This window comes from Microcaecilia unicolor, chromosome 2, assembly GCF_901765095.1.
Source record: "Microcaecilia unicolor chromosome 2, aMicUni1.1, whole genome shotgun sequence".
Classification (NCBI taxonomy): Eukaryota; Metazoa; Chordata; class Amphibia; order Gymnophiona; family Siphonopidae; genus Microcaecilia; species Microcaecilia unicolor.
The window spans coordinates 603,948,179-603,974,213 of NC_044032.1; the positions used below are offsets into that span (position 1 = coordinate 603,948,179).

At 41.5% G+C, this 26,035-nt stretch overlaps 1 protein-coding gene across 7 annotated transcripts in view; it reads right to left on the reverse strand.

The window, feature by feature from the left end:
- Window positions 1-26,035, reverse strand: part of RAPGEF2 (Rap guanine nucleotide exchange factor 2) — a 638,462-nt gene that overhangs the window by 65,553 nt on the left and 546,874 nt on the right. For all 7 annotated transcript variants that reach the window (XM_030191594.1, XM_030191592.1, XM_030191595.1 and 4 more), the window contains 7 exons: window positions 25,494-25,658; window positions 24,543-24,650; window positions 24,210-24,413; window positions 13,179-13,287; window positions 11,166-11,412; window positions 1,871-2,028; window positions 6-246 (listed from right to left, as the gene is read on the reverse strand). In XM_030191594.1, the coding sequence (XP_030047454.1) occupies window positions 6-246; window positions 1,871-2,028; window positions 11,166-11,412; window positions 13,179-13,287; window positions 24,210-24,413; window positions 24,543-24,650; window positions 25,494-25,658 (1,232 nt within the window). The remainder of the gene's footprint in view (window positions 1-5; window positions 247-1,870; window positions 2,029-11,165; window positions 11,413-13,178; window positions 13,288-24,209; window positions 24,414-24,542; window positions 24,651-25,493; window positions 25,659-26,035) is intronic.

A 26,035-nucleotide genomic window follows, 5' to 3' on the forward strand; every position in this document is an offset into this window, starting at 1 on the left:
CTCACCTGCCACTGAGCTGAATTCGATCTGCCAGCTTGGATAGCTGATCTGGAAGCCTTCTTTGTTTGATGACTCCTTCTGGGGTGACAGATACTTCACACAAGGAGTACGCCTCAGGTGTAGCAGTCAAAGCAAATTCCCTGATTGCCTGAATGACTACTTCCTTGGCTGTTGTGTCCTTGCTGATCATGATGTATCGGCTTTGCTGGTCTGCCTTGAAAACTCGCAGTACTTGATCAGGTAAGTCTACAAAAGGGGAAAAGAAACAAATCGCATATTCTTCAGCAATGTATATAGCTGACAAACAGGAAAAAGGGTGATGTTAAATTACGTTTATGAAGTTCTATCAAAAACAAGGCGGAAAATCAATTTTTACATGGATTCATTTTATGTTATTGGACTTTTAAATATATTTATTACATTTTAACATGGACCTATTTACAGATATTGGACATATAAAATGGGAGTTAACTATTTGATTTGGGGATTCTAGATTAGATTCTCCCTGGAGACTATCCTAGTGTTGGTAAGACTGATATAATGCAACTATCAACACACCACAGAGAAAGTGAAAAGATAGTTCCTCCAAACGTAGGTGCTCTCTGTTTCTTTTCCACTGAACATTTTTATGACATAACTGTGTTAAAAAAAATGTGTGGATTGTACTTAATGTCGGATTAATGGCAAACATTTTCATTTCCTTCATGGTCATACCAATTCATACAGAGTAAGAAAAATACAATAAGTTATACAAGAGACAATAAAACGGCTTGCAATGGCAGAAAATAAATGCCTGAAATTTTTCATAGCCCTACTTTAAAAAATGGCAGGGATACAGGTTATTTCATTTGAGCGTCTATGACTTGTCGTCCTCCATGACTGTTATGGTCTTATGGCTCTAAGCTGGCTCCCAACCTGCTTCTGTTTTTCACCTACAATCTATTCACTCTGCCGTTCCACATTCCCTCTCCTCCTCTCTTATATCCGCTTACTTCCCTCCTTGTTAACTCTGTTTGTTGGGCAAGCTGCTCCTATCTATGCCCTTCTCCACTGCTAACTACAGACATTTTGTTTTCTGTTTTGCAGCACCAGGTACCTGGAATGGCCTTCTTCAACTTGCTGCATCTTGTTCCAGCTCTTGCCGCTTAAACATTCACCTCTTTGTGATAGCTTTTAAAACCAAAACCAAAAACTCTTCCTGTTCTTGGCCCTTATGTGATCAATTGGGATGCTACAAGTGTCTCTTGTTTCTGTACAGCAATGCATATGCCAAGTAGCAGTACAGAAATGTTTAGTAATACTAATAACCAACCACTGAAGTCCATCAAAATGATGGACTTTGAAACAAATACAATTTTTGATTTCAAGTGAATTGTTGATTTCTTCATGTGAAGGTTATTCACGGGACCACAATCCAAAATGTTTTACTTTTACCGACAAATTTGATGAACAGGTCACAGGTACACTATTCTAGATAATATGAACAAATTGTCTGTCCTGATTAGATTGTAAGCTCTTTCGAGCAGGGGTTGTCTCTTCATATTCAAGTGTACAATGCTGCGTACATCTAGTAGCGCTACAGAAAGAAGTAGTAGTTATTCTACGTCTGCTGCTCCACTGGATATTACACAAATTTATACAAATGTGTAACTACATTCAGATATTCCTACAGATTCATTTAGAGTGGGTGCTTAACAGCTTCGCTCCCAAAACTCTTGTAAAATAGCATCTACTACTACTAAAGGGAAAAAGGAATTCAGCTTGCTTTAAATGGACAATGGACGAAAGCAGTAAGCGTAATAAGAAAGTAACTGTAGATCGGTTCTGAATTGCTTTTAAGTGTTAAGGAAAGGGAGACACTGAAGCTTACCTGGAGTGGTACTGAAGTCCAAGATGCGATGATGAGACTGCAGTAAATCAGGATTACTAGATGACAGGGTCCCACTTACAGGTAGAGCTGCAGGTATGTGCTTTGTCTGCCTCAGTCCTACGATGCTGTCATCCTGAGACTGACCAATTCCAATGTCACTGTGCAGGAAAGGGTTAACACAAGGAGATGTAGGCAAAAATTAATTGCTGAAAACAAAGAATGTCAGAAGCATTCAGGTATTTACTGGTCCAATATTAGTGTTAAAAAGTGCACACTTAATACGACACAATGATGAGCTTCTCCTTCCTCCAGCAGCCACATTACCCTTCTTTCCCTTACTTTACTGTGGACAAAAAGCTAAGACTGAAGGCAATGGTAGTAGCAACAGCAAGACATGAGGGTGTATGGGACCTCTCTCCTATGCCTGATCTCCTAGACAGAAACCAGAAGGGGCAGGGCCTGTTTGAGAACCATGTGCAAATGCCCTTTCTGCTGCCAATATCACCACCTTTGAGCTTAAGGGTAGTCCAACTTTAAGGAGCTTTTTGTCCAGAAGGAAGCTTTGTTAGTTTGGGGGGTCTTTTACTAAAGCTTAGCTCGAGTTATCTGCAGCACGGCCCATTTTATTCCTATGGCCCCTGCTGCACATAACTCGAGCTAAGCTTTAGTAAAAGACCCCCCAAACTAACAAAGCTGTCAAATTTCATGCTGAAATTTCAAGCAGTTACTTCTTTTTGCCTCATCCTTCCTATATAATAATTCTCACCTCCAACGTTCTAATGTGCCTGGTACCGTGGCTCCCTCGGATGTGGTCTGCTAGGCAGTTTAGAATGCACTGATGTCAGTGATGTCACTGACAGCTGATACCAAGGCAAGGGGAGGAATACTCCTCCCCCTGCCTGGGAAACAGCTGTCAATGCCCCCCCCCCTCGGCGCAACACCCAAGCCCTTGCCCTGCAAAACCGCGAGCCAGGCAGGGGAAGGAGTACCCTGCCTACCAATCAGCTCTCAGTGCTCCCCCCCCCTCGGCGCAACACCCAAGCCCCTCCGCCCCGGCGCAGCACCCAAGCCCCTACCCCCCCCCCCCGGCACATCACCCAAGACCCTCCCCCCCGGCGCATCACCAAAGCCCCCCCCCGGGCACATCAACTCCCTCGCCACTCGCAGCCGCCAATACTAACGCTGTCCGGCCGCTGCCGCTTCTCCTGTGGAGCAGCAGCAGCCGGTACAAAAAGAAAAAAGCCAAAAAAAGATTTTTAACCTGAAACGCGGCTCCGTAGACAACCATCTGGCATTGGCTGTTGTCACTGCAGCCGCTCCTCCGCTCCCCTCCACGACACTGCCCCTGCAGGAAGACCCCAGAGGAGCGCAGCAATGTCAGAGGGGAGAGGAGGAGCGGCTGCAGAGATGACAGCCAATGCCAGATGGCTGTCTACGGAGCCGTGTTTCAGGTTTAAAATCTTTTTTTGGCCTTTTTCTTTTTGTTCCGGCCGCTGCTGCTCAACAGGAGACGCAGCAGCGGCCGGACAGCATTAGTATTGGCGGCTGTGGGTGGCAAGGGGGTTGATGTGCCCGGGGGGGGGGGGGGGGGGGGAGGTAGGGGTTTGGGTGATGCGCCGAGGGGGGAGGGGAGGGTCGCTGGACATGGGTGGCTGCAGGGGGAGCAGGGGAGAGAGGAGGGCCACTGCACATGGTGGGGGGTTGGTGGGGAGGGGGTCCTGAGACCAGATGGGTGGCTGCAGGGGGGGCAGAGGAGACAGGAAGGACGCTGCAGGGGGGGAGGGGGATTTCCTTGCTAGCGCCCGTTTCATTGCCTACCGAAAGGGGCCTTTTATACTAGCTCTGTATAAAACACTTTAACCCTTCCAATGTAGGGTCTGAGTTGCTGTACCTTTTAAAAATAATGTTCTTTTCTAGAGTTCTTATCCCACATATAAATTTCATATCCTTATGAAGAACTCAGACACTGGTTGCTCATGTGGTTCCAGAGATAAAATTGTTTAAGCAACATAAATCTGTTCCTGCAGGTTAAGATCTAAGTTTGAAGCTACACTTCGAGGGTCAACTGAAATGTTGCTTCAAGGGGGTCAAATAATACATCATTAAACTCTTTTTAAAGGAGCATATCATTTATTTCCTCTGATTTCAGTGTCTTGCTCTGTTCCCTCACTGCAAATGTTCAGAGACATAGTTGGGCTTGTTAAGAAAACTGTGCCCAGAAAGAGGGTTGAGGTATAATCTGAAATGTGGAACTATAAAAAGTCCTAAAATTACAGATAAAAAAACTATTTTATGAAATATTGGCACCTTGGAAGGGTATGTATTTTTTTTTTTTTTTTACTTTAGGGCCCTGATTACTAAGGTGCGCTAGCGTTTTTAGCGCATGCTAACCGGGTAGACACCCATAGGAATATTATGACCATCGACACAGTTAGTGTGCACTAACGTTTAGTGTGTGCTAAAAACGCTAGCGCGCCTCTAGCACGGCTTAGTAAACAGGGCTCTTAATTTCTTATATACCGTCTGCAAGCCCAAAACTATCAGAGCAAAATATGTGGCTGCATTTCAGCTTGGGTGCCTTTTGGCTGCGTGGGATGCAATGCTGTCTTTACAGAACGTTATTATCTGGACACTGATACATTTTTACTAGTGCCTACCAGATGCATCAAATAAAGTGGAGTTTATGTCTCAATAAATTGGTTAGTTTAAAAGGTGCCACCGGCTTCTGTCATATTTAGACACATAAATCTCATTTCATGTGGCTTTTGGGGCAACCCTGAATCATTTAGTCTCTCTATGGAAAACCTTCATGTAACCCTTTCAGAGAAATGGTTTCAAGAATTAGATACAACATTTTAGCTGAGGACTCACAGACAACATGTACCAAGACATTATGAACTCATTTCCTGCTGGCTATCAAACATATAAATGGCAAGTGACCGACTCACCTGCAAATGCGCAGTAGAGTCGGAACGCTGAGAGTGTAGAAGTCCAAGCCCCGCCTCCACCAGCAGTACAGCCCAATAGGGAGGAGGGTTTGGACATGGGCGTGGAAATCGGAGAAGGCAGCAGGGAGGGAAGGAGGGGGCGGAACTGAGGGAAACAGACGCTGAGGGGAGGGCAGGGGACAGAGCAGGTTTGGTGGATGGGGGAAGGCCATAGGAAAACAAAAAACTAGCCCGTTGTTATGGGCTTAACGGCTAGTACTTCTATATTCCATAGCATTTGCTTAGCTCTGGCTACTGTTTCATCAGACACATTCAAGTTATGGTGTATAATGGTATCTCACCTTATACCGGGGCTTAATTTTACATGGGATACTTATGCAAGAAGTCCAAAAAGGTGACTAGTTTGAACCATTTTATGAAGATAACATAGGTGACTATCCAGCTTATAATTGAAAAAGAAAAATGCCTATATTGCGACCCAAATCGGGAGATAGACGTTTATCTCACAAAAACGAATAAAGCGGTATAATCGAAAGCCGAATTTGGACGTTTTCAACTGCACTCCGTCGTGGATGCGGACAAAGTTGATGGGGGCATGTTAAAGGCGTGGTGAAGGCGGAACTGGGGCGTGGTTATCGGCCGTCAGAGATAGGCGCCTTTCGCCGATAATGGAAAAAAATATGCGTTTTTAGCGAGAATTTAGGGCACTTTTCCTGGACCCTGTTTTTCCACGAATAGGGCCCCAAAAAGTGCCCTAAATGACCAGATGACCACTGGAGGGAGTCGGGAATGACCTCCCCTGACTCCCCCAGTGGTCACAAACCCCCTCCCACCACAAAAATATGCTGTTTCACAACTTTTTATGTTCACCGTCAAATGTCATACCCACCTCCCTGGCAGCAGTATGCAGGTCACTGGAGCAGTTATTAGGGGGTGCAGTGGACGTCAGGCAGGTAGACCCAGGCCCATCCCCCCCCACCTGTTACACTTGTGCTGGTAAATGGGAGCCCTCCACACCGCCCCCCAAACCCACTGTACCCACATGTAGGTGCCCCCCTTCACCCCTTAGGGCTATAGTAATGGTGTAGACTTGTGGGCAGTGGGTTTTGAGGGGGATTTGGGGGGGGCTCAACACCCAAGGGAAGGGTGCTATGCATCTGGGTGCTTTTTTACCTTTTTTTTGTAAAAGTGCCCCCTAGGGTGCCCGGTTGGTGTCCTGGCATGTGAGGTGGACCAGTGCACTAAGACTCCTGGCCCCTCCCACGAACAAATGCCTTGGATTTATTCGTTTTTGAGCTGGGCGCTTTCATTTTCCATTATCACTGAAAAACAAAAACGCCCAGCTCACAAATTGTCAAATAAAACATGGACGTCTATTTTTTTTGAAAATACGGTTCGGTCCGCCCCTTCACGGACCCGTTCTCGGAGATAAACGCCCATGGAGATAGACGTTTTTGTTCAATTATGCCCCTCTATATGCTTTTAGCAAATACGTTCCAGGAAGATTGCAATACTTTATATGTTTCTCAGGTTAGATTGATTTATCCTCCCCAAGGGACTTTGGCAGATCCCAGCAATATTATATAGGGCACCTTTTGGCCAGTTAGTGTAACCAAATTATTCTCTAAGATGAATTCTTCCCAGCATGTCTGACCTGAGTAACTAAGACTCCCAAAATCTTCCTGGTGAAGATATTTACTTTAATTATTAAGATTTTCTTCAGGAAGGGTATTCACTCCTCTTGAGAGAGTAGTATTTGGCCTGTGCAATAATAGCCATCACTAGACTGCTTAAGAAATTTGTGACCCATCTTTAATTTTCCTTTCCTTGGGAATCAAATGGTCTTTCACAACTGCAGTTTTGGAGGATCATCAGGTCCTTGGCCCTTTCAAGTTCAGATTATGCAGGGGGAACAGTACAGAAACCTTAAAGATGGTCTTCCTACATATTTCATCTGCCCTTTGATATTTTAAGCCCCTTAAGAGCTCTGGCCAATAGAAAAATCCATTCTCAAGATGCTGCCAACAGGTCAGAATGGGAGAAAGCAGTTCTGAATGGACAGGGATTGTTTCTCCAGTATTAATACATATAAGCAAACTATGGGAGAACTATAGAAACTCAACTGGGGTAAACTGTGGAATTTACAATAAGGATTTCTCCCTGTTTCTGTTATTGCAGCCGAACACTGGAAAGCTTTACTTAATTCAACTAACTATATGAAAGAATTATAGACACATTGAGTGAGTCACTTTATAACCTGTGACTTCCAGGCCTGTTGCAACTAGGTGAGATTAATCGTCACTTCAAGGCTGAGGTGAGAATTTTGGGAGTCATTGCTGATTTCAAACTGATGATGCAAACTCAGGGCCATTGTTGTTATTATTTAGTTCACACCTGTCATTGATAGTTCAAAGCGAGTTATACTTCTGATACAGTAGGTTATTTCCTGGACCCCAGGGAGTTTACAGTCCAAGTTTGAGGCAACAGAGGGTGAAGCAACTTGCCTAAGGTCACAAGAAACTCAAGGTTCTCCAACTCATTCAGAATACACTGCCCACATTATTACAGTGTATAGATACAACAAACAAACCACACCTGCATTAAGATTTCTTCATTAGCAACTGCTTTCTGGGTGAAGTATAAAATGCTAATGTTGGTCTTTAACACCATTCCAAGGGAAGGCCCCCTCCCCCATTATTTGAGAGCTGTGTTGGAGGCACAAGCTCTCTCCCATCATCAGAATAACCAGAAAAAGCCATTCTTTTTTCTTCCTTTGCTGAAAAATGCTCATCTAGTTGAAATGCATGAGTTCTCGTTCCATGCCTAGCCCAAAACCTTGAGACATTGTCAGATCGCCAGAAAGAGAGGGACCACCTGGCCTTTTGCAAAGTAATGAATGTGATCCTTTCTATCCGGTATTTGGATCTCATGAATGATTTCTCCATCATTGGGCTTCAGAAGAGCCTTTATTATCAAGATCTTTATGTTTTTGTTGTTAATTTATTTATTGCATTTGTATCCCACATTTTCCCACCTCTTTGCTGGCTCAATGTGGCTTACATGGTACCGTAACTGGCGTTAACCGATTTTGGTATGAAGAAATACAAGTTGCGATTAATATCAAGGTGATATTATGGTAGAGTGAGATACATGTATGGTAAAGACAATTGGGGAGAACTTAGAGAGGGAAAGGAAGAGTTAGGATATGTCCGTTACGATCTTTGTTGTGTCGCAGATGTCCAGGTTTTTTATGTTCGGTCGGTGGGGTATATGCCCTTCTGAACAGTTTTGTTTTTTGGTGCTTTCCGGAAATTCACGTGGTCAAGTGTGGTTTTTACTACTTTTGGTAGTGCATTCCACATTTGTGCGCTCAGGTAGGAAAGGGAGTGGAGGAGTGGCCTAGTGGTTAGGGTGGTGGACTTTGGTCCTGGGGAACTGAGGAACTGAGTTTGATTCCCACTTCAGGCACAGGCAGCTCCTTGTGACTCTGGGCAAGTCACTTAACCCTCCATTGCCCCATGTAAGCCGCACTGAGCCGGCCATGAGTGGGAAAGCAACAAATGTAACAAAAAAAAAAAAAGCTGGAAGCATAGGTGGATTTGTATTTGAGTCCTGGGTGGTAGGTCGATACGGTCTGCCATGTATCCCGGTGCCTCGCCGTAGATGATTTTGTGAACTGTAGTGCAGATTTTGAATGTGATACGTTCCTTAATTGGAAACCAGTGCAGTTTTTCTCGGAGTGGTTTGGCGCTGTCAAAACGTGTTTTTCCATATATAAGCCGTGCTGCTGTGTTTTGGGCGGTTTGAAGTTTATGATTTGTTCTTTGCATCGTGCATAGATTCCTTTACAATACTCTGCGTGGCTTAGTACCATTGATTGTACAAGGTTACGAAATATTTTCCTCGGGAAGAATGGTTTCACGTTTTAGTTTCCACATTGAGAGAAACATTTTCTTTATGGTGAGTTTAGGTTGGGGCTCTAGTTGGAGGTTTTGGTCGATTGTTACTCCGAGAATTTTCAGGCTGTCTGAAATAAGGAGGGTGCATCCTGGGGTGTTAATGTTTGTGGGTTTGTATGCGTTGTATTAGGATGAGATAGTGTGTTTTTTCTGTGTCGAGTTTTAGTTGGAATGCGTTTGCCCATGAGTTCATGATATTTAAACTGAGCTTGATTTTATTGGTGATTTCTACTAAATCAAGTTTGTAGGGGATGTATAGTGTGACGTCATCAGCGTAAATGAATGGATTAAGGCCTTGTGCAGATAAGGCTTTGCCCAGTGGGCCCATCATGAGGTTGAAAAGGATCGGTGATAGTGGGGATCGGTGATAGTGGGGATCCTTGTAGTACTCCGCAGTCTGGTTTCCAGGGTGACAATATGTCGGTGCTTGATTTCACTTGGTATGTTCTGGTGGTTAGAATAGTTTTATCTTCCAACATCATGACACGTGTTTGTTATAGAGTTGTATGTTATATATTTTTATCTTGCTTATCTGCTAACAAGATTTCTCAGATATTGAATAGAAGTGCGTGTAAATAAAAGTATGAGTAAATAAAGAAATAAGGATGAACTGAAATATAGTTAGCAAAAGCACAGATGGAAGAAAAAATGGCAAAAGATGTTAATAGAGGTGACAAGACTATTTCAGATACGTTGGAGAAAAGAGGAAGGATAGAAATGGAATTGTAAGACTGAAAACTGACAACTGCAGCTATGTGGAGAGTGACAAGGAAAAAGCAGACGTGCTAAACAAATACTTTTGTTTTGTGCTCACGGAGGTAAATTTTGGAGAAGGGTATTGGTTGGCTGCTAAGGATATATATGGAAATGGAGTAAATATCACACTGTTCACGGAAGAAAGTTTATACTAGGACTATGGGGCATGCAATGAAGCTACAAAGTATCAAATTCAAAACAAATCAGAAAAAATGTTTCTTCACGTGTAAATAAACTCTGGAATTCGTTGCCAGAGAATGTGGTAAAGGTGGTTAGCTTAGTGGAGTTTTAAATTGGACTTGGGGAAAATCCACTATTTCTGGGATAAGCAGTATAAAATGTTTTGTACTTTTTTGGGATCTTGCCAGGTATTTGTGACCTGGATTGGCCACTGTTGGAAACAGGATGCTGGGCATGATGAACCTTTGGTCTGTCCCAGTGTGGCAATACTTTCGTACTTATGAACTAATTTGAAAAATGGAAGGTAGACAAAGCCATGGGGCCAGATGGGATATATTCAAGAATACTGTGGGAACGGACCTTTCAAGGTTTTAATAGATTCTTGGAGACAGATGTTCTGTGGGACTGGAGATGAGCGATGTGGTCCTGCTTCACAAAAGTGGAGACAGGGAAGATGTGGGAAACTACAAGCTGGTAAGCCTCACTTCAGTTTTTGGAAAACTAATGGAGATGCTGACAATGAACTTCCTGGAATCCAGTGGGTTGCAGAATCTGAGGCAGCATGGTTTACCAAAGGAAATCCTGCCAAACGAATTGACTGGGTGACCAGAGAGCTGGATAATGGACACACATCAGATGTGATCTATTTGGATTTCAGCAAAGCCTTTGATACAGTTCATCACAGGAAGCACGGATGAACCATGCGGATCTTTATCTGTTATCATCTACTATGTTACTATATAAACAATTTAAATGATACTTACCCTTGAATTTCCTCTAGCTGTGGTAGGAAATGGGGAGGAGGCAGGGGACATGCCTAAGCATTCATTGACCCCTCCCCCAATGTGCCTCCTAGGCTGACCTGCCCCAACGTGGGGAGCTGCACGGCACACCAGGAAAGGGAGAAATGGAAATCAGTCATGGATCAACGAGAGGATTCCTATTTCCAAGCAGTAGTGTGGAAAATATTAAATGGTTAGCTGGAGACATAACAGTAAGACTCTACTTACTGATCAATCATTTTCTCTTTAATAAAATCCCTAGCAAACACAGGGGCAAGTTCCTTTGAAAATTGTGCATCACCATCAAATGAACCCCTCAGAGCAAAAGCAGGCCATGTCCACTTTTTGTATTATGTCAGCCTCTATGCTATGGCCTGAAGATTTAGAAGAAAAATTGGGCGTCCATACCTAACCAATTCTGCCATCTGGCGACTGTCTTTTAATGCACTCACTACTTTCTCTTCTTAGTTCTTGGAACAAGAATGAGCCATGCCCCTGTGTAAGTCTTGTGGAGTAACAAAGTGAACTTGATCTGCTTTTGTTCTCAAGGAATCAAAGAAAACAAATCTGTGAGAGAGTTTTCTTATATGCATTTACCTCTTCCATCATATACAAACATGCACAAACATGCAGCAGCTCATAGTGAAGAAACATGTTTAACAAAACTCACTTGTATGGTTTCTGTGGTAGGATACTGATTCGAGTTTTATCAAGTATCTTCTTGAGCTTGTTTCTTCCTCCGACAGTGTTAGCTTTGCTTTTCTTATTCACTTTCTCAAGTTCTATCACTTGTTCCACGTCCACAGCCAGATCTGGTATGGAATAGCGACTAGCTTTCTTTATATCACCAATTTTGGGCAAATGGGGAGTGGTGTTCCTTTTATCCTCTGATAATCGGGTCAGAAGTTCTTTAAACACTAAACAGGATGCAAAAAGTACTAAATATTATTAGTTCCCAAAAGGCCCAATAAGCACAAAATATTGGGCAGAGCCAAGAAAAGATATTTACATAAAAAGGAAGGTTGGCAAGGTTTATTGCATTTTTGTTTGCTAATGCTAAAAACAGATGTGTTCACAAGTAAAAGTGAGCTGCAGTTTACATATACATCTTCAAGTGAGGGTGACTAACTCCGGCCAGTGTGAGGGCCTCAAGTAAACAGAGGACCATAATATCTATGATAATGGTGATGTAATCAACAAAGGGCCTAACAGCTTGCTTATTGGACATTTTCAGTCCTTTTCTGGATAAATTTGCACAAGTTGCAGAATAGCCAAATTTTATTTAAAAAATGGGGGATTGGGATTAAGTTGGGGGGGGGGGGGGGGGGAGGTGAGGCAGACCCCGAGCCAGCAACCATCCATTTAGCAGCAACATTCAGCTGCTTAACAGATAGGTTATCCATTTAGTTTAGGTCTACCAAAAATCAGGACTACATTCAATGGGTGGTTACTGGAGTAGGCACCATACATATATATATATATATATATATATATATATATATATACACACACACTCAATGAAGTGCTGATGAATATATGTATCAAGTTAAGCACTGGGACACTGACTAATTTTAAATGGTGGTATCCAGCTGAACATTAGGCCCTACATTTTCAAAAAACAGAGGGCTGGATATTCAGAAGGACTTATACATTTACCCTTGCATTCTATATAGCACGCCTAGAGATCTGTGCCTAAATCCAAGTGTATTCTATAACACCACACATAACTTAATTGGCTTAACAAACAAATCAGCATTGATAACAGCTCTTAAGAAATAATGAGCACTAATTGGCAATAATTAGAACTTACGCACACAAATCGCTAAGCACATTCTGTAATGCGCCTAAGTTCTAACATGCAGAAGCAAAACGGGGTGCGGTTAAGGGCTTTAGCGTATTCTATGTACCGTGCCTAAATCTAGGCACCGCTTATAAATACGCTTAGCATTGATTTCCATGTCGATTTTTTTAGGCGCCATATATACAATCTCCCTCTTAGCGTACTGCTGTGAATGATCTCCTTATCTATGATTTTTTAGCTGAATAATACAGATAGTGCTACTGAAAATTCACTGTTCACCACCCTAGATAGCAGTGATATTCAGTCACTATCTATAAAGTGGTTCCAGTTAGGCCAGCAAAAAGGCTGTCCTAAGTTAAATTGCTCAGCAATACAGAAAGCAGTCATTCAAACAGCAGCACTATTTGTACAGAGGTGATGATCAGCTTTGTCCACAGTGGACTATTTAAACACTGCAGTTGGCATTTTAAACCAACTAGATGACAAATTCAAATATTGATCAATAAAGTTTTCAGACCTATGTTTTCCAGCTCATTTAGTTGCAATTCTACTGTACCACCTTTTTGATTTAGTTACTCTTCATTTTATTGCATTTTGCATTATTCTCCTTCAAGTATCTTTTCACTGTATTATTCATTATTAAATTGCTATACTTTTTTTTTCTTAGAAAGCATTCCTCAGACATAAGCACACAAAATGCCTAGCCCTTCTCATGAAAACAGGAGAATTGACCTACCTTTTCTCATGCAAACAGAAGCAGCATTAGCCCCAGCCCCTCTCACACTAGCAAACCTTTCTTTCCAAAACCATCAGAGGCTGCACATACACAGTCTTAAAAATTAAAACAAGATAGTAGAAGGGAAAAAAATCCTTTCAACTTACCAAATAAATTAGTTTTCACAGTGATGGATAAGTGAGTGTTGTTTCTAAGGATTTCCATGGCTTTTGACAGCTGAATGTTTTCAAAGTTCTGACCATTCACTTCCAATATCTAAAGTCAGAGATTTAATGTATTTTCATTTCTTATATACCACCTGCAAGCCATTGAAGTAGTGTACATTAAGGTACAGTAGATATTTATCTGTCCCTGGAAGGCTTACAATCTTAGGGATCCTTTTACTATGCTGTGGTAGAAAGTGACCTTACTTTTCATGAAGAGGTACTTTTTCTGTTTAAGCGTAATACTTGGAAAAAAATTAAATGAATAAATAAAAAAAACAAGAAAAAAAAAAGGAAGTGACCTTACGCGGGTTTTTCCTGCATGCTAAAACTATTTTTACCGTGAACGGAAAAATGGTTTATTTTTTTGTATCAATGGCCATGTGCTAATGCTGATCGAACACAGATCTAATTCACTTTAAAAAAAATAGGTTATCCTCACTATTACAGTTAATTGATACTCAAACACTCTCCCTTTTGTTTTAATTTGAAGGAGGAAAAAGACCTCATAAAACTGTGCAAAAAACATAAAAGGTAGATCACTGCAGCAGTGAACCAACTTGCACACTGTTAAAACAGTAATCAAAGGCCAAAAACCTCCATACCGGGAAAAGTATCCAATCTTCAATAAATCATCAACACAAAAAAGTCTTCCTTAGTGTTCAATACAGTGCAAACACAAACCCAGCTGTAATTACTGAAAATGGACACTTATCTTTGTAATAATCATGCTCCAATAGTCAGTCGTTCAGTCTTGGCAGAAAGAAGTACATAACAGTAAGGTCCCAACAGGGACCCATTTCGTTTCCAGCTTCTTCTGGAGACCTCACTGTATTGCAATCTCCAATCCAAAATATAATAGTTAACATAAGGAAAAGAAAGCGTGCATCCAAAGTTCTGACTCAAACATACTAGCAGGTTATTCCTCAACTGCATGACATACAGCTAACAGTGAGGAAAGATGACCCCTGCTTTCAAAAAGGGCACCTTCAATGGATAATATAATACAACACAAAAAAATTCACCGCTATTAATACACCTAAACTAAATCTACCAATCTCAGAAACTTTAAAAATCCTTGGAGTCACTATTGACCGCCACCTAACACTTGAGACTCATGCGAACAACACAACCAAAAAGATGTTCTACTCCATGTGGAAACTGAAAAGACTAAGACCATTCTTCCCAAGATCTGTCTTCCGCAGCCTAATGCAATCACTCGTACTCAGCCACCTGGACTACTGGAATTCACTATACGCAGGCTGCAAAGAGCAAACACTGAGGAAACTTCAGACTGCCCAGAACACAGCAGCCAGACTCATCTTCGGAAAGCCAAAATACGAAAGTGCAAGACCCTTATGTGAGAAACTACACTGGCTCCCACTCAAGGAACGCATCACCTTTAAAGTATGCACCTTGGTTCACAAAATCATTCACGGTGAAGCCCCTGCATACATGTCTGACTTAATAGACCTACCACCCAGAAATGCTAAAAGATCATCCCGAACTTTCCTCAATCTCCACTTCCCGAAGTGCAAAGGTATAAAATACAAAGTACTGCATGCATCAACCTTCCCTTATATGAGCACGCACTACTGGAATACACCACCACGCAACCTGAAAATGACCTATGAACTAACCGACTTCCGCAAACTACTGAAGACTCATCTCTTCGAAAAAATCTATTGCAAGGATCAGAACACATGAATTCCATACACACTAATAAAAATGCATCAATACACTCTCTCTTCTGAATTCTCTTCCCCGTACTTTCACCACACCTAAAACTCTACCCTCAGATAAAATTGCTATACCCTAATGCTCTCTTGCTATTGTTCTATCGCCCTATCATTTCCCCGTCGATACACTGCATTGTTCTATCCACAAATGATATTTTGTCCATTGATACATTCCACTGTTCTACTTCCAAAATTACATTCTATCGCCCTATCATTTCCCCATTGATACATTCCACTGTTCTATTTTCCCAAATGATATTTTGATTTTCAAAACTCCTCACTATGTAACCATAACAGTACTGTAACAAATTGTATTTCCATCATTAACAATGTATTGTAAGCCACACTGAGCCCGCAAAGAGGTGGGAAAATGTGGGATACAAATGCAATAAAATAAATAAAAAATAAATAAAGGGGAGCCGGTTGATATTGTGTATCTGGATTTTCAGAAGGCGTTTGACAAAGTACCTCATGAAAGACTCCAGAGGAAACTGGAGAGTCATGGGATAGGAGGTAGTGTTCTATTGTGGATTAAAAACTGGTTAAAAGATAGAAAACAGACAGTAGAGTTAAATGGTCAGTATTCTCAATGGAGAAGGGTAGTTAGTGGGGTTCCCCAGGCTGGGACCACTGCTTTTTAACATATTTATAAATGACCTAGAGATGGGAGTAACTAGTGAGGTAATTAAATTTGCTGATGACACAAATTATTCAAAGTCGTTAAATCGTGGGAGGATTGTGAAAAATTACAAGCGGACTTTACGAGACTGGGCGTCTAAATGGCAGATGACGTTTAATGTGAGCAAGTGCAAAGTGATGCATGTGGGAAAGAGGAACCAGAATTATAGCTATGTCATGCAAGATTCCACGTTAGGAGTCATGGACCAAGAAAGGGATCTAGGTGTCGTCGTTGATGATACGTTGAAACCTTCTGCTCAGTGTGCTGCTGCGGCTAAGAAAGCAAATAGAATGTTAGCTATTATTAGGAAAGGAATGGAAAACAAAACTGAGGATGTTATAATGCCTTTGTATCGCTCCATGGTGCGACCGCACCTCGAATATTGTGTTCAATTCTGGTCGCCGCATCTCAAACAAGATATAGAGGAATTAGGAAAGGTGCAGAGAAGGGCGACGAAAATGATAAAGGGGATGGGACGACTTCTCTATGAGGAAAGGCTAAAGTGGCTAGGGCTCTTCAGCTTGGAGAAAAGGCGGCGGAGGGGAGATATGATAGAGGTCTATAAAATGAGTGGAGTTGAACGGGTAGATGTGAAGCGACTGTGCACGCTTTCCAAAAATAGTAGGAGGCATGCGATGAAGCTACAATGTGGTAAATTTAAAACGAATCAGAGAAAATGTTTCTTCACTCAACGTGTAATTAAACTCTGGAATTCGTTGCCAGAGAATGTGGTAAAGGCAGTTAGCTTAGCGGAGTTTAAAAAAAGGTTTGGGCAGCTTCCTAAAGGAAAAGTCCACAGACCGTTATTAAATGGACTTGGGGAAAATCCACTATTTCTGGGATAAGCAGTATAAAATGTTTTGTACATTTTTGGGATCTTGCCGGGTATTTGTGACCTGGATTGGCCACTGTTGGAAACAGGATGCTGGGCTCGATGGACCTTTGGTCTTTCCCAGTATGGCAATACTTATTTACTTATGTGGTAAGGTCCTCCCAAGGAGCATCTCTAGTCACACGTCTCCAAAGGAAATCATATAATGTGACACCCACCAGCATGACTTCTCAGAAGATGCCCCCACACACTCCAAGAAAGTCTTTGCCTAATGCAGGACTATCCTTGGGAGGACCTCGGAGGTGCATTCAGTACATCTCTGTTCTTCAAGTACCATGGACCATTTCCTTTAAGAGCCTTGAAGATTAGAGACAGAGTTGTAAATCTAGCCCTGTTTTTACTGGTAGCCAGTGAAAATTTTGCAGAAATGGGGTGATGTGATCAAGTCATTTACAACCTTCTATCAGTCATGCAAAAGCTTGGCTATTTTCACATGCAAGGACTAACACTGGCTGCACATACTGGAACACGATTTGCTTACCACACATATTCTAGTTGAGATCAGTTGCATGCACCTTTTCTAACTACTCATGCAATTTTTCCTCAAGTTAATCACCCTTATCTATCTAAACTCCTATTACTCTATCTTACCTGTCTATATATTTCACCTCTGCTTGTACCCTTTGCTATCTACAGTGTTAAGATGTTTAAATGTGTAATGTGTGGACTATGCTATAATATCTACTGTTTGAATATTTTACTGTTGTAATTGTTTACTGCCTATATCTGGAATATACTTGCTGTATACAGTGTCAGATGAATTTCTTCATAAAGGCAGCAAATAAATATGGGCTTAACAGAAATAAAAGCAGCCTACTGCCTGGTCAGAAATGATCAGGCTGATATTCCAAGGACGTTATGTGGTTAGCACAGCTGGTGAAAGTATAACTTTTCTGTTCATGCATTTTAGAAGATTATATAGAAAGCGTCAGGCAGGAAATCCAATTGAAAGGCCTGACACTACCCCTTATAATATGGGACCATGTTTGGAGTGGAGCAAGGGTGGGCTTTAAAATTAACCGGATACTGCAATATTTAGCTGCTATTTGGCTAACACACATAGAGCTTCTGATTTTAGGTTTCAACCTATAAATACTGATAAAACACTCCCAGTACAAAGCACACATTTTTTAATTCTCTACTGGGTAAACACCGAAAAAAACACGCTCCAGTACTCTTTCACCACCCCTCCCATAGCTTTGCTTGTATCCTTCACTCAGTTTTTTGCCTTTTCTGTGCTGATTTCTCCTAAATGACACAAATGCACAATTTCACTAGAAAAGGTGTCCAGCAATAGGACATAGATTGTAAAAACACTGATAAAAAAAAATATGATCATGTAACTCCATTTCTAAAAGCAGCCCACTGTCTGCCAATTGTACATTACCTATAAGATCCTACTTCTCATCTATAAGATCCACAGCTCTAGCAAACCTTTATTTCTGTCATGTCTTCTGACCCCCTATTGTCCAACCACATTACTTAGTTCTCCCAACAACATTGTTTAAATATTTCCACCTTCCACGAAATAAATTTTGACTCCACCAGACGTTCACAGTTGTTTTTCCATTCAAGGTCCAAATTATGGAATGCAATACCTCAACATCTCAGATCCGCTTCATCTCTGCTTCAGTTCAAGAAGGATTTGAAAACTTTCCTTCATATTGACGTTTACGATCGAGTTTATTACTGCAGTACTTGCCTGATGCCTGTGTGACAAATGCAGCCTCTCTCTTGTGTTCCCCTTCCCCCCACTTTTCTATAAGAATTGTAGTTCTACCCTTCTTCCCTTCCTCTATTCTCCTGTCTCTCACTTCCTCTTCTTTCCTTCTCTTTCTATATTAGATTGTATACTGTTCAGACAATATCTTTTGATGGGTGGGATATAAAATCCTTAAACTCCAATAAACACTGATTTTTTCTGTGTCCTCACAGAACCACTAATTAGCTGGAAAATAAACACCTAAATTTACAAATTATAAACAACTTGGAATAGAAGCTCCTATGATATGTTTAGTTCAGGGCTAATTCTGTAAACTCTTCTGGGGTGTCAAGGTACTTCAGGAGACCAAGAAAATATACCCTTGATTCTCTTTTCATCTCTAAATCAAAAGGGAAACAGACATTTTTTGAATGAGATCTGTGAAGAATAGGTCCTTGCATCTAGTCAAGTTGCAGAAGGGAGACTTGGTGGACTGTGCTGGTTTATATCTGCTGTTACTTCTGTTATGAAAGGGGGTCCAATGGGAGATCTAGACAATAGTTCCCTTCAGGATTTCTATCAACAGAGAAATATTCAGAACACCAGGATCCCTCAAACTCCAATTTCTTTATGTAGTGATTACGGAGAATCTAGATGGCACTGACTTAGAAACTGATGAAGCTGATTTGGAAGATGGGGCTCAATCTCAGGTCAAGTGAGATTGAGGATAGGGGTGAAAGGAGGCTGAGGATATAGGATGAGAGAACAGTCTCAGCTTTCCTGCCTTACATCACTACCTCAAATCTTGATATAGAAACTTTTCATGTCACAATGAACAGAGTTAATATTGGCATGCATTATTCAAGACTGGGAGGCCCTATGCCCAAATTTTGGCACAGATTAGCAAATTCTCTGTGTAAAAGAATGATATAAATATATATGATATGATGTAGTACTTGTATTCTACCAACTCCCAAAATATGGTTCAAAGCAGATTCCAACTACAAATGTAAACAATAAAGGAAAAAGAAAAAACAATTACGTGCAACATTTCTGAAAAGGAATAGTTTTCAAATTTTTCAAAAAAGAAAGATCACAATGATAGGGGAGACACAACAAGAGACTTTATATCAGTCATGGTCCTTTTCAAAGAATAAAGAGATTTTAGAAAGAGCCTGGGAAGGCCAGGATAGGACAGCTTTGTTATAGAACATGTAACTGACCTCCAGCTGAACCTGCTTCAGAATTTGTGAAACCTCCATTACATCTGGACTCTAAGTCATGTGTTAAAAAACAGTGTTGATGCTCAAGTCTTGATGCGAGTCAAACCAAGTCTCAGTCTCAAGCAGGAAGACTAAGCCTTGGTTTGACTCATGTGTCTATCCTTGGAATGGGGTTCCAAGTTTGACAAAGCCTGGCTATCAGCTTAATTGTGGGCAGCTACAAGGATCGTGGGTTGAGTTTCCAGAACAGCTTATTGGAGCTAGATTTAAATCTCTGACAAGGCAGGCAAGGAGCTTGTCCTTCCAGGACTGAACTAGTCTAGGTGATATCCTGGGTTGGATTCAAAGTCATCGGCATTGTCCTGCTCAAAGCAGATGTAGCAGATTTTTGTTATGGTCAGTGGTGAAGACGTTTTGTGTGCGCTCTTTAGAGAAAATTTGAATCTACTGTGCTTCTCTAATGCAGAACACAAAGCTGAAAACAATTCTTGCCTCAGAAAAAAACTGATAGGAGTTTTCTTAATGCCCTGCTTCATGTTAAAACATTTTAGAGGTAATTCTATTAACTATTCACCTATATATAGGTACCCAGAGGGCGCCTGATTGGTGCATGTTTATTGTTTATTAGATACTTTCAATACCTCCTTTTGTAGAACAGCATAGCAGTTTATAATTATTATAATTACATTCTAAGAAAGAAAAGAAAGCCATCGCTCAATAGGATAGGAACACCACAAAAAGTACAGCTTGCATTAGAAGTGAAAAGAACATGTTCTACCAAGGACCACTTATGCTAGCCATGGAGCTGGCATTAAGTGTGTGCAACTATGTTCCAAAGGTATGTGGGCAGCACTTTGTGCCTTGCCCACGCTCTGTCCAGACGCTGCCCATGTGTATGCCCATACCTGTCAGCCCACCTGCGAACTGCACGCTAATCAAAGATATGAATGCAGTTATAGATTGATGTGAAAAAGTTTCTCCCCTCCTGATTTTCACTATTATTGTATATGTGTCACACTGAATGATTTCAGACCTTTAAACAAAAAGTAATATTGGACAAAGGGAATCTGAGTAAACACACAATTTTTAAATTATTACTTCATTTAAGCAACAAAGTTATCCAACACCTATATCGTCAATGTTAAAAAGTAACTGCCCCCTTACTCTACCAACCAACTGACCAAATTTAATTGATAGATTCAGTTGATTGAAGAAAGCCAGGCTCAATTGCAGCTAGCCCTGTTGAATCTAAACCTCACTAGATTGAACCATACCACGAGAGTGAACTAGTTACCATAAAGTTTCTGGGATGGGTTACAAAGCCATCTCTAAAGCTCTGGGGACTCCACTGAACCACAGTAAAAGCCATTATCTCCAAACAGAGAAGACTTGGAACACTGGTGAATTTTCCTAGGAGTGACTGACTTGCCAAAATTATAAAGGCAGCAGAAGAAAGGGTCAAAAGTACACAAATTCAAACAGCAAAACAAAGCACAAAAGGGCCTCCAAGATAGGGACAATGGTACAAACTTTAATCACAATGACCCGACATGGGCTGTGTTTTGGCGCCACAGGTGCCTGCCTCAGGGCTCAGAGGTTAATATCCTGAATTCAGAGTACTTGTCTCAAAGACCACCTTTTGATACTTGTAGGCTGCAATACTAAACTTCTTTTTGGCCTCCAGGACAGATTCACATTTGGAAAATCATATCTGGATGATCCGCAAGACTTTTAGAATAATGTTCTATGAACACACAATCAAAAATGGAACTCTTTGGACAAGAAAGGATTATTATATCTGGGGTAGAGCAAATTCAGCATTTCACAGTAAAATCATCATATTGACAGTCAAACATGGTGGTGGTAGAGTGATGCTGTGGTGATGCCTTGCTGCCTCGGAAGCTAGAAAACTTGCCATTATTGAAGGAACTATAAATGTCCAGTCATCTATCTGTGAGTTGAATTTGAAGCATAATTAGGTTATGCAGCAAGACAATGATCCAAAACACAAACCCAACAGAGATGCTGTGGCAGGACCTGAAACAAATGTGTCTGAATTAAAGCAGTTCTGCACAGAGTGGGCTAATATTCTTCAACAGTGTTTGGCTACAATTATTGCTGCTAAACGTTGGGCAACCTATTAAGTTTAGGGGGCAGTTACCTTTTCACATGTGTGATATGGGTGTTTGAAGTAATAATTTAAAACTTATGTTATGTGTTTATTCAGGTGCCCCTTTGTCTAATACTACATTTTGTTTAAAGATCAGAAACCAGTGTGACCTGTATGCAATAACAGGGGAAATCAGGAGGTGGGCAAATACTTTTCACATCAGAATGACTTAGGTGCATATCTAGTTATGTATGAATATGCACACACAAACACATATACACGAGGGGCCCAATATTCAAAGGATTTATGCTCCTAACTTGTGCCCCGATGCTCAAAAGTAAACACGTATGCTACAGGCCACTAGCACCTGCATTTACCTGCAAAGAATGTTCAGAGGCCTGGAGCGTGGGAACAAAGGAGCATGCAGATGAACAACGCATGTAGCATGCTTGTGTAGTTAAGCTAATTTTAATGAGGTCATTTTTATTCCTCCCCAATGCTCAGAAAAGAGCACCCAAAACAAAACTGCCTTACTGCTGCAAAAAAAATAAAAAAAAATAATGCCTGGCTGGAGCAGGCATTAGGGTGTTGGAAAACAGGCTCTCTCATGATTCTTTCTGCAAAATCTACCATTTTTGATTGTGTTTGGAAGCAGAAGGAGGCCTGTACAAGCCCTTAAGTGTGGGTTGTGAGAACCAGCAAACCTAAATAAAAGCACACATTGGCACACAAGTCTAAATATAAGCGTCCAAGCTAAAAAATAAAAACACTTCTATTTAGGCTGCAGAAAACAGACACCAATGTGTGTTTCACATTCGCGTTTTACCAGGTGCATGTGCACAGGAGTCGAACTTACTGCAGAACTCTTCTGCGCACGAGCCAAGCACAAGCCTCCCCCTAAACTCCCTAATGTTCAAAGCTATGAGCGCACCTATATTTGCATCACATTAGGGTGTTGTTCTTCTGTGCTGTGGTGGTATTTTTACGGCGCTGTTCGGAACACCACCAGAGTTTTGAGCATCGGGGCCTTGGAGAGAGATACTCCTAAACTGGTCTCCTTGAACATTTAACTAGGGCTGTGTGCTGAAATTTATACTCAAAGTTTTACTACATTCCTAAATTTAGGAGCATATAAAAGTAGGTGGCAACAGAAGTGGATTTAGGGGAAAAAATTTGGAGCTTAGCACTGATTTTCATCACAGGCCTAAATTTACAAGCATAACTTAAAAGCATAAATTTAGGAACTCAGCTGTTTGCTGAATATTGGATCCTAGTATTCTAAGTATTTATGCACCTAAATGTTAGCATCTACTTCAGAGAATTATCCCTAAGACAGAAACCTGACAGATGTCTCTGGCTGAAACCAGGGCAAAATTAGCAAGAATGCTAAAGAAATAGAGCTTGGTGGAATGAGCCTAACTGGGACACTGAATTCCTGCACCCCAGCCCTCTGAAACAGAATATCTGTGGAGCTAACACAGCACAGGAAGTCTTGCACACATTCTGTAGAGGAAAATTTTAGTTAACCAGAAAACGCTGGAAATTTCATTACATTTGGCATCTCATTTGGGCCTCCTTTTACTAAGCAGTGGTAAAGCCAACACGGGCTTACCACTCGCTAAACAGGACGTACCGCCGGGCTACCGCAGCAGCCCGGCTGTACTTCCCACCCCTAGAATGCTGTGATATCTGCTGCCTGGTTACCACCTGGTTAGTGTGGAAGCCATTATCGCCGCCACCTCAGTGGTTGTAAGGGCTCCTCCCCAAAATGGCTGCAAGGCAAGTGCATTACTTGTTGCATGGCCATTTCCTGCAGGAAACAAAGACTTCCCTTTTACCCCCTACGTTATAGAGGGCCTCGGTGAGCGTGAAAAACGAGTGCTGACATCAGCGCAGGCCCTCTTTTGCCGCAGCTTGGTAAAAGGGGCCCTTGGTTATGTGATCCACCATGATGGCAGGGTGAACCTACTTGGCTTCAGAGACACTGTCATCATTGGTTTGCATGACATTTATTTCACTGAAATGACACTCCATTTCTCTAGAATATTACTTGTAGCACACAGTAATATTTTTGGTTCTCAAATGTTTTTTGTTAATTTCAAAAGATCATTTTTAGGTAAATAAATTGACAGCTAAACAAAACCATTACAATCTCCATGGCTGGTGTAATGGCTCTTGCAGCTGTCCAGGTGGTGCCACATCTTGAGTTTGCAACAGCGAGATGGCTGAAATATTGATCAATCAAACTTGGCTCCAGCACCATCTGGACATTGCCTCTCTCATTCCAATCTTTAGTTCTTACAAGTCTTTATAATATATTTAATTCCTCCTCCACTGTGAACCTATGTAGGAGGACTGCATACAGATACACAATATGAATCTCAGAGTGTGGCCAAGGAAGGAGTTTTCACAAAGTAATGGGAATGGCTATCACTCTAGCTAGAGATGTATTCCCAAAACATATAAATGTAAAAAATGAGAAGTACTAGGACAACGAAAGAAGAAAGTATGAGATTAAGGGAGAAAGCAATAAGGCTATGAAAGAGGCAAGTTAATACTTAGAAGAGGTAAATGCTGAGTGCACCATTTAAATATCAGGCTTGTCCATGAGCAGAGTATGGCGCTGTACCTGATCACCACGCTTCAAGCCTGCTTCAGTTGCTTTGCTTGCAAGATCCACACTGTCTATAAAGATACCAAAGCTCTTCTCTGATCCTCCCAGCAAGGTGAAAGGCAGAGGGGCTTCTCGGGACGGCTTTGTTAGCGTTATCAATCGGCGTTTAGCCTTAGCAGCACAGGCGATATTCAACAGCCTCAGATGCCCACCCATTTTCTGAGAGAGATTATAAAAAAATAAAAAAAAAAGAAGGAAAACAACAAATGATTTTATTTGCAATAATAATAATTTCAAATGAATTCTACACACTGGTCGCTTCTCTCTCCAAAAAGAATAAAGCACTACCTCTCTTTCCAAATTGTTTTCAAACTCCTCTAGAAAGTGAGTCATAGCAGGATCACCTTCAAAGTCATTGAAATGATTGTTCACCCACAATAGAACTACCCGTGTAACCTGGAAAAAAAATGGATAAAAATCAGCAAGTTATCTCGGCTCAACAGTGATGCAGCTCATCCCTAAAGTCAGTCTGATTCCTAAAAATCCAGCCTCAACTACAGAGATACCAAGCTGCTAATTAAAATAAACATTTTTTTCTCCTAAACCAGCCCCAAGGGTGGAGACCAGCAGCTGCATACAATTTGCTCTCTCTGGCCACAAGCTGGCTCAACCTTCCTCACAAGCGTATGACTGCCTGATGCTGCTTTCAAGAGTGTGGCCTTTGGGCTAGTTTTTTTTTTTGTTACGTTTGTACCCCGCGCTTTCCCACTCATGGCAGGCTCAATGCGGCAGGCAATGGAGGGTTAAGTGACTTGCCCAGAGTCACAAGGAGCTGCCTGTGCCTGAAGTGGGAATCGAACTCAGTTCCTCAGTTCCCCAGGACCAAAGTCCACCACCCTAACCACTAGGCCACTCCTCCAGTTCATTTTATGGAGCAGGCAAAGAAAAGGAGAACAAAAGAACGTCAAACAAGATAAAGTATTAAAAGTATATAACACGGTTACAAAGGATGAAGGGGGGAGGGGGTTAAGGAGGTAAAAGACAGCAAGAGCAAGGGCACAGGAGAGACAGGGAAGGGAAACGGGTAGAAGTGAGGCTAAATGGGGCTGGGAGAGGGAATGAGAAGCAACAGAGGAAACAGGGCAGAGTTTGGATGGGGGCAGCATCAGACCTGGAAATTTGCTGCATCTGACATGGGTTTTTCTTTTGGAATCAGAAGCGTAGAATTCAGTTTGAAACCATTCAGTTTTCCATGGAAATGACAATGATTATTTAACATGCACAGGTAGAATTACAAACCTTGTCCCTGAGACTAGGGTCATTAAACCACTCCAGCAACTTCTTGCCCACTGCCATTGGGCTTGACAGAAAAGTCCTGTATGTCAACAGGAAATCCTCTATGAATGTTGGATCTACTACTGAGTGTTCTTCCACCAAATGCATTGTTAACCTTTCAGAAGTTCCCTATAACAAACAAAACTCTGATCATTAAACATACTCTAGTAGTTTCTTCCTCCATGTGTTTGAATCTTGTGGCACAGGATAAGACATTGAACATTAACGTTCTACTAAACTAGCAGCTTTGTTTTTAGTTAGTATAAAATTATGTTCAACACTCATTGCTAATGGCATATTCTTTTGCTCTGGTTTCTCACAATCTACTGTACTGGTTATGATTTTCTACTAAATATACTCTATAGAACGCACCCCTAAGAGAGCAAAATATAATTTATGCAAATACTACCATTCTATAGTTGGCAGTTAACAGGGGTGGATTGTGACCAAAAATTGGATCAGCCATCAGGATCCTTTCCCCCTCTCCTTCCCACATCCTCTATCAC